The 12,183-nt window shown below is 52.1% G+C and overlaps 1 protein-coding gene across 3 annotated transcripts in view; it reads left to right on the forward strand.

The window, feature by feature from the left end:
* The window catches only part of ADAM19 (ADAM metallopeptidase domain 19), an 82,675-nt gene extending 74,848 nt beyond the window's left edge, over positions 1–7,827 (forward strand). For all 3 annotated transcript variants that reach the window (XM_012730120.1, XM_004689533.2, XM_012730121.1), the window contains 5 exons: positions 954–1,095; positions 1,866–1,950; positions 2,058–2,282; positions 4,936–5,088; positions 5,802–7,827. In XM_012730120.1, coding sequence (XP_012585574.1) covers positions 954–1,095; positions 1,866–1,950; positions 2,058–2,282; positions 4,936–5,088; positions 5,802–5,855 — 659 coding nt within the window. In that variant the 3' untranslated portion in view covers positions 5,856–7,827. The remainder of the gene's footprint in view (positions 1–953; positions 1,096–1,865; positions 1,951–2,057; positions 2,283–4,935; positions 5,089–5,801) is intronic.
* Positions 7,828–12,183: the final 4,356 nt, after the last annotated feature.

Genomic DNA, 12,183 nt, shown 5'->3' on the forward strand with positions numbered 1-12,183 from the left:
AAGATACAATGGAACAAAGAAAATTTGTTCAGCAAATGGTGCTGGGAAAACTGGGAAGCTACATGCAAAAAAATGAAACTAGATCACTGCTTCACTCCAGTCACAAAAATCAACTCGAAGTGGATTAAAGACCTAGACATAAGAACGGAAATCATAAAATAGCTGGAAGCCAAGATGGGTCAAAAACTACACGACATACACTTCAGCGACATCTTTAAAGACAGAGTACCCAAACGCCACCGTAGTGGAGGCAAGGGTAAATAGATGGGATTACATCAAGTTAAAGAGCTTCTGTACAGCAAAAGAGACATTACAAAAAACAATTATTTATAAATATTTAAAGCATGTCTCCGTGACTCAGATTCTCTCGGATGAACAAAGACTCAAATAGGGAGACTGACACTCAGAAAATTTTACAGCTTTTTCAACTTTTAAACATTAGTGACTAAGTACTTATTTTAACAAAATCTTTCAAAAAAGCAATCTCAAAATGTGAAATAGACAAAAGTAGTGTTTCTCTGGTGTCCATGTATCTCCTACATTTAAATCTAATTCATGAGGATTTTGAGACAGTTTTGGTGAGTCCCGAGGTGACATCATGTTTGCTTGCCTTGTGCCCAGGAAAATCCTGCTTCATGCTGAAAACCAGTGGTAAACAATGGCAGAGCTTGCATTTCCCACCTCCTGAGGGACTCTCTTTAATGAAACAGAAGTGGCCGGAGCAGTTTTATCATGAGTTCTGTGCAAAGACACCCAACCTGGTAGTTTAAGTTAGAATGAGTGGTTTCTCAGAGGCCGGTACTAGTTGTATTTTTATGATAATACATGAGCTAGAAGAAATAATATAAATTAAATGCAAGTCAGATATCTGGTAAAGCCTTGGCAGACACTGTTTGGAATCCAGAGCATTAGCCAGTCAGCTTTTGACTCTCCCCTGTGGGTTGTTCTGGCAGGCATGGGCTCCGTGGTGACGGGAGTGCTCCTGGTGATCTGCATGGTGGGACTCATCCTGATCTGCTACTACTGGAAGCAGAACAGCAAGCTGCGCTTCTTCCGGTCCTTAGTCCTCTCTTCCAAATTGAGGCAACAATTCAGGTATGATGGGGTACCAGGAAGGACTTGGGGTCCTAGAGATGATCGAGTTTTCTGCACACTGTACACAGTGGACAGGTGGGTGGAGGTGGGTCTGTCAGGGAGGTCAAGTGCTCCATGACCATGGCAGATGTCACCACTTGGTCTTATGTAAATATTCTCCTGACCTCTGCCATCGCCTCAAAATCCTTCTCATCTCAATGCCCCCAGCCAACTCATAGGGGTACAGGAAATGGAATCTGTTGGCCCTCCTTTTTTGATTGACTTAGTACCCATTTTAAAGAACAGGAGATTGAAGCAAGCGGGAAGGAATGACTAATCCCAGTTGGCCATAGGGCTAGTGGAACAACAACACAAGCAAACAAGCAACACAGCAAAGTCTGACTTCATGTTGGTGATTCATCCCTTTGAACATTGTCTCTGAGTCTCCTGTTAATTGCACTTGTCCTGGAGGGGATTTTAAATCCCACATCTCTCTGACTATATATATATATACCTGAGGGGTTGGCTGATGGCTGGTGACATCCTTGTACCTTCTTCGAGAGGTACAAGGTCTGCAAAGGAAGGAAAGACGTTGTTAAGGGAAACTTCTTTGCATCAGGCCAGCTCTCCTGGGGGCTCACCATGGCCACATTCATCCTTGCACCTCAGGAGCTGGAGTTAACAGGGCTGGGGCAGTTCTAGCCACTTACTGTCTGTGCTTGGGTCAGCGGGTACTCAGGTCCTGACCTGTGGTGAACTGCTCACTCTCCTCCTCCCTGTCCTGTTCCTAGTTGTCCCTTCAGGGCGAATCTGAACAGTGGAACTGGCCACACCAACCCAACATTCAAGCTGCAGACACCCCAAGGCAAGCGAAAGGTAAGTGTTTTGTACCTCGCACTTGGCTACTTTCTCTTTATCCCAAGTTTTTAAGTGCCATGGGGATTCCTGTGTCTCTCACACTTTTTATCTTATTATGCACATAGGTGGCCAACACCCCCGAGGTCCCACGGAAGCCGTCCCAGCCTCCTCCTCGGCCCCCTCCAGATTACCTTCATGGCAGGGCCCCACCTGCGCCATTGCCCTCCCACCTCATCAGGGCTGCTCAGAACTCCTCAGGGGCTGGCACCCAGGTACAAAGGAAGGAGTCATCCAGGGGGCCTCCCCCAAGCCGGCCAGTGCCTCCTGCACCCAACTGCATCCTCTCCCAGGTATGTGACTTCTCACACGCATCACCTTTCAGGTCTTAGTGATGGGGAATGACAGGCTGGGAAGGGAGAGCTGGCAAGGGCAGCTGACTGTTCTTCCTGCATTCTGGTAGTCTCAGGGCATGAGAGGGTGAGAGCAATGAGAAAGGCAGCTGGACTCCAGAGCATTTTCTCCCTGCTTGGCCTACGATGACCCACTAGCCACCTCCATTCAAAGCAGCATCACTCAGTGCCCCTGGCTCCTTTTGTCATCTCTCAGCCTTTGCAGATGCCATGTCTCCGGCCCAACACACTCCTCCTCTCTGCTGTCCAGCTCCCAGGCATCCTTAGGTCCCTGAGATACACCACCCAAGAAGCCTTTCCTGCTCCCAAGTCTGAGTTCCATGCCCTGTATTTCTCTCATCACAGCTGGTGTCCCCCTGCATCTTGACCATATTTAAGGCCTGCCCTGATGTCTTACTCATTCAAGGGGCAGGGGCCTTGGGGAGGTGTGAGCGGGGTCTGGGCTATGTGCCCCACCCCTGGCATTGGTGGGAAGGCCAGCCAGCTCCCAGCAGCCTGCTATCTGGCCTGTGTGTGCTTGGACAGCTGCTGGTGATGCCTCTTGGCTCGGGCATTTTCTGGGGCTGTGATGGGTCACTGCCACCCATCTGGACCCAGCCACTGGGGTTGTGGGTTTGACCAGTATGGGGAGGGCCTCACTCATCTCCCTCTTTAGACTGCTTTTCTTGAGCTTGTTCCAGAAGGTTCCCTTGGGGCCTGGGCTGACCCTAGAACTATGGGGTTGGTCCAGGTCTTGGAAGGCCCCTCAAATGTTTCATTGCTTTGTAGAGCTGAGAGCCTCAGTTTAGGCCCTCTGTGGTTGTGGAGATTCTGGTGTCATCTGGATACGCTACCCCAGACCAAGGGGAGTGAACAACAGGGATTCCCTCATAGTTCTGGAGGCTGGAAGTGCACGGTCAGGGTGTCAAATCTTCTTCACAGGCCTCTCTCCTTGGCTAACAGATGGCAGATCCTCCTGTCTCCTGCCTGAGCACCTGTGCCCCTATGTCTCTGTGGGTATAGAAACCTCTTCTTACAAGGATACCGGTCAGCTTCAGTTGGTATCTTCTTTTAAGGCCTCTTTAACTTCTTTACCCCTTTCCTGGCTATATCTCCCAGTACAGTCACATTCTGCGGTGCGAAGTGCGAACTTGGTGGGAGGAAAATTCACCTGTAACAGGGAGAGAAAGAGCATCAGCGCCTAAGTGCTAAACTGGTTCCCCCAGCTAGGATACCCAGCTGGGTCTCCTTACCTGCCCTGCCTCCTGCTCTCCTGGGTAGCTGCCAGCAGGCATCTAGCATGCAGGAGGCCACCTACCCAGGAGCCCCGCAGATCCAACTCACTTCTCCTGGACCCAGGGCCCAGTAAATTTCCTCCCAGGGCAGGCAATGTGCAGCGGCCACTGTGAGCACAAGCTGCAGGTTTCAATTCTATCCACAGCCTCCTTCCTCAGAGCCACGTGAGGAAGGAGTCACTGCCCTGGTGTTCCTGCCAGTGACTGGGTCCCGCAGGGCTGAAAGGACAGCCCACCTCCTTCCACGGCTGGAAGGAGTCTGGGCTTGAGTCTGGGCTCACTCTATCGTCCTCTTCACCTTGCAGGCAGGACTGCACCTGGGGTCATGAGTAGAGTGATCACAGCTCAGTCCCCTCCTAACAGGGTCGTTGGACCCCCGGAGAGGTGGTGGTGGTGAATCTGTGGTCCCTCTCTACAAATACTACTGCCCAGGGCAGTGTGAGTGCCACAGACACATCCCTCTCCCAGAGCGCTCTTTCTGCTTGGGGGCAGACTGGGTGCTGTGGCATTACATGGTGATTAGTGCCATGAAGCAGAGGCTTGGCTACTCTAGTTACAAGGGATCTTGCCCTTGTCTGGGGATTCTGGTGGAGGTGACATTTGAGCTGAGACCTGAGGTTGGAGCAGAAATTAGCAAACTGTGAGCTGTGTGAGAGAAAAGAGCTGTTCCGATCCAGAGACCTGCTAGTAGGGAGGTTTTGTGGTGGCGTGAGCCCAACTGGTGGAAGGGGCTCCCTCCACACACACCACATCTCAGTTAGCAGTTCTGTCTGTGTCCTTCCCGACTCTTTTCTGTAGGTCCGCACTGAGGTCGGCGGTGGGGGGCGGGGGTGCTGCTGAAGGGGTGGAAACTGCCCTCCACAGCTGGTCGCGCAGCAGGTCTCTGGCTTGTCCTTCAGTGCCGAGCTACCTAATTCTCTGTTCTCACATGCCGTGTTATATGCCACTCGGTGATTCTAGTAATTTCTTGCTTGATGGACATATCAAGAAGCTCTGGTTTCATGGCCATCATAAACAGTGTGGTGAGAAACATCCTTGTAATTTCACTTCTGTACAAAAAGTTCTTGGATGTGGGCACTAAGCAGTGCTGTGAAGAGCTCAGAGAATGTGTGTTTCTAATTTTAACAGGTCCCTACCTTGCTCTCCAAAAAGCCTATCCCCTGTCACACACTTGCATGATTGGTTATTAAGTGGCATCAGGTGGCACGTCCCTTTTCTCATCATATTTTTGACTTGCAATATACTGGGAACACTTTCCTTCCAGCAGGGAAGGACTTGCTGGTGAGACTTGCAAGTGACACTTGCTGCTTTTTCCCCAGGATTTCTCCAGACCTCGGCCACCCCAGAAGGCACTCCCTGCTAACCCGGTGCCAGGCCGCAAGGCCCTCCCCAGACCTGCCGGCACCCACCTCCTGCGGCCTCCTGTCCCCAGCCCTTCACCTACCCGGCCTCTCGCAGGCCCTGCCCCAAAGGTAAGCCCCCAGGACCCCCCAGGTGGAGTCATAGGCCTCCAGGGCAGGGAGGAGGGGGTGGGCAGAGAAGAAAGAGTGTGGATAAAAGGAACAAATTTGCAGGGCTGAACTGCCCAGAACAGAAGCCAAGGGCCAAAGCTTAGCAGTTCCTGGTGCTTGAGTAACTGTCATTTAGACAGGTGACAGGGTGCTTTGGTTTTGAAGCCATGCTTAGGAGCCCAAGTGGTGATGGCTTCCAACTCAGACCTGCATGGCCCTGAGCAGGTCACCCTCTTGGGCTTCAGTGTCCTGTCCAAAAAGAGGCAATACCAAACAATGTTGGCCAAGGTCCAGGCATTCCATGAGAACGAGTGTGGGTCAGAGTGGGCTGCACACACATCATGCCCCCTGGTCCTGGGCTGCCCCATGCTCAGGCTACTAATCCTGGACTTCGGGCAGAAGGGATGGGATAGGACCACACACTGCCCTGTGTAGTCACAAGGCCCCAGGAAATCTGTGGGCTTGAGCTGTTGCTTTGGGTCAGCTCATCATTCCCATCAGGCCTCTGGGTTAAGGGACCAGCAAACTGTTATCAGATTCTACAGGAATCTGTAGATTCTTTCCTACCGATGTTTGTCTCTCCCGTGAACCACCTGAAAACAAGAACACAGTCAGCTCTCTACTGAGTCTAAGGCCCAGCACTTAGCTGATGTTACTCTCTCCTCTCTCCCCAGTTCCCTGACTACAGATGGCAGAGGGCTGGGGGGATGACCAGCTCGAAAATCTAGAGCCTTCCAAAGGGGCTGTGCCCTCTCTTTGAGGACTCTACACCCACCGAGGCTCCATGGCCATGGAATCTGGAAGAAGCATGTCAAGAAGTCACCTTCTTGCCTCCCCCTGCCTCCCGAAACCACTGCATCTCCAAAAATTTCCTTGACTTCGTGCTGCCTTGGCTTCCTGGAGGCCCAGAGGGATGCCATCCAATGGTCTCAAGTGTTATTGGTACAGTAGACAGCCAGGGTAGAGGTGGAGGATGAAGGAAGCATCACCTTCCAACCCTCTCTCACCTGGCCTCCCACCTCAGAGGGGCCAATGGAGGTGGCAGGAGGTAAGAGGAAAGGCCCTGGGCATGCCTCAGGTAGGCCAGAACTCGAGTAGGTGTCCACCCACATCCACAGTGGAAGATGTACACGAGACCCTTGTTTGTCTTTCTCCAGTCTCCAGGCCCAATCATGGGCACTGATCACTCACTCCTCTTAGATCTGAGACTAAGAGGGATTGAACCAGCCTTGCCACGGGCCTGCCCTGTGGAGGTGACTGCTACTGGTTAGTGGTCCCATGTGAGGAAGTCAAGCGACCTCCCAACCCCCTTATTGTTTACCTGGTCACTCTGACTCAGGCAGGTACTGTTCATAGGCAGTGTAGACAGCAGGGGGAGCGCCGCCTCCTCTGAGCCGAATGCCAAAGCCAAAGCTTGCGACTCCACCACCCACCTCCACTCTCAGCTGCTCTTTTCTTTTCTCCTCTGCACTTTCAAATCCTGTGTTTGGATTTCCTTCCCTCCCCTAACCCTCCCCCCCAATCCACCTAATGTGTGCGGTGCTATGGAGCGTGGACCTCAAGGCTACCCCTTCCTGGGGACCCAGTGCTTGTTTGGGCCCGGGGTTCCCTGTGTGGATTCTCAAATATGACCCCTGGCCATGGGGTCACCGCTTTCTTTCCCATTGTGTTTCTGACCTCAGCAGGGGGAGTCTCCTACCCACTCTGTGACCCAGATCTTAGTCAGGGGCCCAGGTTGGCAGCAGGTGCAGGTGCAGTGAGGACGGCAGACATGTTCATGCGATCTGTCACCGACCTGACTTTTATCGTGCACTTCCTGTGTCCACTTCAGAGTCACTTGCTGCCCTTATCGGACCCTCAACAGCATGGGACACCCCTGCAAAGGGTCAGGCCTCCGTGGAGCAGGGGAGGAGAGTGAGGGCACTCTGTTAGCTTGGACATCTCACGTTCTCTGAGGCTGCCTCCTTCCCCCAGAAGGTGCTGGACATCAGGACTCTCTGCCCTCAGTGGGGAGCAGTGCAGAGAAGAGACTTGAGCTTTCCTTTCCCCATCTATCACCCAGGAACCCCACCAGTTCTCTGCACACAATAGGTGCTTAATAGATACTCCTGGTTTGTAGGCCAGGAGATTCGGGGGTACAAGCTTGGGAGGATAAAGAAAGATCTCAGGAAGCAAGAGTATCTCCCTGGGACCATTGGAACTGGTGACACCTGGCCGTCTCCTATGTGGGCTCCCATCTCCCCCTCCCCCGCCCCTGACCAAGCTGATGGGCAACTTTTCACTCCAGTTTTGGGTCTACTCCAAAGACCAGGCCCTCAAGGTTGGGTCCCAGAAACATAAAGGGAAACACCCTGCAAAGAAAAAAGAGCACCCTCAAACCCCACCCCGTGCCCCCAGGTGTTCCGTGGCTTCAGACTTTAGAGCTGTCCTTCAGAAGATGGAAGCTCTGAGGTGAAGAAGCTGTGGCCACCGCGGCTGCTGAGCCCCTGGAACTCAAACTCTACCCCCTGTACCCACACCGGGAAGCCACCGGGTTATTGCTTTCCTGTTTTGTTTTTTGTTTGTTTTTCATTATTTTAATACCACCTCCATCCCATGAAATTGTACTGTGAACTGGAAGATGGTCAACTTTTGAAGAAGAAAAAATTTGTAAAGGATTTTTTGGCAGCAGATCCAAGTGGCTGTTTCCCTCCCAACTCTGTCAAGCCCTCACCCTCCGGTGCCCATGTGCTGCTTTAATGTGCAAACATAAATCAGGACTTTAGGAGGGAGAGACTTTATTCAAAAGGACCCCTGGGAGGGAGAAGGGAAGGAGCTTTGCCTGGGCCTGGGCTGCTGCAATAGGGGTGTGCTGAGCTCTGGGAGCGGCTCCAAGCCCAGGCAGAGGCCTTTCCCTGCATGGGACCCAGTGATGCAGCTAAAAAGAACCAGCTCAGGGAGGTCTTGGCGCACAGCCTTTGAGGGAGGGACTGGGTGCTGGCTCAGGCTGGGGTGGGCCCATGCTCAGTGGTGGGGAGGAGAGAGGCTTAACTAAAGCTCAGGAGGGAGTCAGCTAGCCTCCTGCCAGCTTTAGGACCTGGGTTCTTTCTGGCCTTGGCGCCATCTCTGAGATGCAAACCGCAGGCAGGGTACACCCAGGGCGCTAACACACTCCCTGTCTCAGAGGGCCTTTCAGCCCAGGCTCCTGGCTCCAAGTGTGACTGCTTGCTCACCAGAGGTTCTTTTAAGTCTTGTTTACTTCTCCCTCCAGAAGATAGGCCTGGTTTTTTGCCGATGCTCTGAGACACATTTGCAAGTCTCAAGTCTGAAGTGCATGCAGAGCTGGCGGGAGGTCACTCCAGGTCCTGTGGTCTTGCAATGAGCGCTTTTCCCATTGCACTTGCCCCTCACCCTCCCTTGCAGTCATCTTTTTGAAAAAAGCCTTCCCTTTTGTATGTCCAGATTTGTTCTTATTGGCAGAGGGGATGCAAGACTTGCATCTTCGAAATTGGGGATCAATTCTAAAGTCAGTGATTGTGCTCGATGCATGTGTCACAGCTCTGCTGGACACCCAAGACAGCCAAAGACAACACCAACTGGAAAGGTGCTCCATCCCTCGGGACGCTTGTGAGGTTCCACAGAATCCCAGCCAGGCACCCCAACTCACCCCAGCCACCCTTCCGCAAAATCCTCACACCACCCACTGTGTGTATGTCTGTGCCTGGGATCCAGGCAATGTGAATTTTCTTTTTATTTGGGAGATTGTTCATAGATCCTCTTCTCTCTTGTCCACTATTAATTGTTTACAATATTTGTACATCTATGCAAAATACTTGAATGGGCCATAGTGCCTTTTTTCCTTGTTTGTATTTAATTAAAATAAATTGTTTTTGAATGTTGTCTGGCTGAGTAGCTCTTATTTAGTGCCTGATGATCAGTCAGGGCTTGGGTGCAGGGCATGAGGCCCTCACAGAAGTCTTGCAAAGACCAGCAGCCCTAATGGAAACACTAAACCACAGCGAGCCACTATACCCAGTGTAGGGGCTGTGTGTGTCTGGACATGAGCTGGCCTAGATAATTAGGTTTCTAAAGTTAGGAATGGCCTTGTGATCAGCTGCAGGGCTTCTCACCCTCTACTACAGCCCTTAGGGGACTGCTGAGCCCCCTTTTCACCTCTGATCACGCAGATGGGGAGACAAGTCTGCTGACTCAGGCTGGGTGGGCAGGTACAGAGCCAGAGTGAGGTGTGTCTTCTGACTCCAGAGTGTGGGTGACACCAGAGTCACATCCATTCAGGCCTCTCAGTCCTGAAAAGGAGCTTATTCTCACTCTCTTGTTTGCTCCCCACCTCAATGTTGAGGTTCTCAGAGAGAGACTAAGTCATGAAAACCAGGGAAGAGGAGACTTTCACCGAGTCCTTAATCCATGCCAGGCCTTGCATGGTACTTGACCCCATTCTATCCACAAAACCCTCATATCTGAAAAAAGTTTCTAACTTTTCACCCTGAGCATAAAATACTTTGGCTACTAATACCCACTCCTGAGAGCAGCCCCACCTCACCACCCCTGCTGCTAAAATCCGATCTGAGCCAGCCCTGGGGCCACTCAACCAGTGTCTGGCCGAGGTCACAGATGGACCAGCAGGCTGAGACCCAGAGCCTGGCCCTGCAGACCTGGGTTCCATTACCTCCTCTGATTCTGCCTAGATGGGTGAGGGTGAATGAGTCCCAAGCATACAGTGTCCACTTCAAAAGTGCCTCAGCGAAATGCTATGAAACCCAAAAGGCCTGGCCAGTGACCTGACCATTCCTATTTTCAGATCGCCTCTCTAGCAGACTGGGGTTCTGTCAGGATTTACTCTGGATGGAGGCCGGCCCTGAAAGTTTGAGCAGAGAAGGCTTCTTTGGACGTGTATTCAAAAAATGTTTCATGAATGCCAACTATGTGCTAGGCACTGAGCAGAAAGACCAATTTTCAAGAAGCTTATCTCCAGACAGGGAGCACAGATCACACGAAAGGAAACTAACAAAGTGACATCAGACATGTCGTCTTTTGGGGAGACAGTCTGCCTGGTGACTAAGACTAGAAGTGCTCAGAGCCCCACGTCATCCTGGACTGGCTGCCTGTGTGAACCTCTCTGAGACCTGTCTTTGTATATAAAATAAGAGGAAAAAATATCGACCTTGGGGGTTTGTGAGAACTTGGAGAACTCACAGGAAGCTGTTAGTGCTGGGCTGGCTCGTAGCAAAGGGCCCAGGGGTTAAAAGGCGTGTTTTCCACAGACCACATTCCCCAAACCGCCTCCCACTCTGCTGAGGGCATGGTGAGGTAAGCCACTGCAGGGACACATTAGCAGCCACAGCCCCCCACCCCAGAAATGGGGACCATCCTAGGAGTAGAGGAAACAGTGCAAGGAAGGTGGAAACACCAGTACTGAGGAAATATACTCAAAGTCTTTATTCTTGGCTCTCCAGACCCCATACCCAGAGCCCTCCGGGCCCTGCTCATCTCCAGATACAACAATTTGCATTGATTTGAGTTACAGCAGAAACCCACATTCATCACACAGTAGGGACCTGCGGCTGGAGGCTCCGGGAGCCAGTAGGTCTGTCAGTCTTTGATGCTCAGAGGTCAGCATGAGTGTGGCTGGGGCTTGCCTGTGCTTTCAGCAGGCATGGGGGAATCAACCCAAATGCAGGAGCCAGGGTGCACAGAGGGGACCCTGTGCCGTCCCCTGACACATGCAGGCTCCCCTACTTCATTCTCTGTGGTCCTGATACCAATTCCCATACTCTCGCTACTAGAAAGAAGAAAGAAGGGAAGGGAGATAAATCTGCCCTCTCTCCAGGTCATAAGGATGCATGGGACATCTCTGGCCAGATGTGTGGGCACCAAAGGCAAACCCCCAGCAGATGGTGAGGAAGCAGCAATGACACACTATAGCCTGGCAGGGCAGTTGGGGACCTGGTGCCAGGCCTCCACCCCAACTTGGTACCAAAGTTTCAAGCTGATCCCACTGGCCAAGCCTTGCAGGCTGCAGCCCAGAAACGACCCAGCGCCCTTTCTGCCAGTCTCTTGGTTAGACACAGGAGTCAGCGTGCCGAAGAGGTTATAGCTGCTTCCTACTGAATCCCAGCTCTGCATCTCCTGCCTCTCCCCAGATCCCCAAAGTATCTCTTAGTTTACTCCTTGAAGAAAATAGACGTGCATTCTGGCAAATTCTAGCTGGACAGCTAGGCAACATTCAAGAGCAGTGCAACTGCTGTTTTCTTCCAAGTGTGGCAAACTAAATTTGGGCAGCTGGGCTATGAAGCATTTTCTGCTGTTTTTGCTCTGACTTCTATGATAACTCCCCATGTCTCAGCAATGACTCTTGGGCCAGGAGAGTGAGGCAAGGGGTAGAGGGGTAGAGGAAGGGGGGCAGTGCATGGAATCAGAGAAACTGACCTCAGGGTGGGGCGCTGGGGACAGACAGGCTTGGGGGCTGTTTCCCTGAGACATCAGGTGGCTTTCACAGTGAGGAGGTCAGCTGGGATCTTGCTTCTGGCTCCGAATAGGAGGTGGCAAAAGCAAGGAGACATTTGACAGGCGCTGTGTCTCGGTGAGCTCTGGATGGGGAGGCCTGGCCAATGGCTCTCAGGTGCCTGGGACACCAGTCACACTTGAGCCTCACAGTGAGGCTTGGTGAGTCCATCCCAGGAGGCCTAGTGCTGAGGTTTCCTGGCATCCCACACCACAGGGACATTCTCCGACTGTGCTACATTCAACAGGTCAAGTTCTAGTTTCTTCTCGACAACAGAAATGGCACCAAGGAAACAAGCGAGAAGGGCGGCCATGGGGCACCCGCTGGCACCAATGTACAGTAGAGTATTTGGTCACTGAGGCTGTGTTTCCAGAAAGTTCTGCACCACCGCTCACTGGGTAGGGATTTTGCTCCTGGAAACAGTGATGAGGTATACATGAACATTACAAGAAAAAGGAGCCCATGGGGACAGCTGTGCAGATAATAACCAAGTGACTCTGGAATTCAGAAGTCAGGCTGTGCCTGCTCAACCTCTGGCTCTTGTACTCCCAGTT

This window comes from Condylura cristata, unplaced genomic scaffold (genome assembly GCF_000260355.1).
Source record: "Condylura cristata isolate star-nosed mole 26May11 unplaced genomic scaffold, ConCri1.0 scaffold00026, whole genome shotgun sequence".
In the NCBI taxonomy this organism is placed as follows: Eukaryota; Metazoa; Chordata; class Mammalia; order Eulipotyphla; family Talpidae; genus Condylura; species Condylura cristata.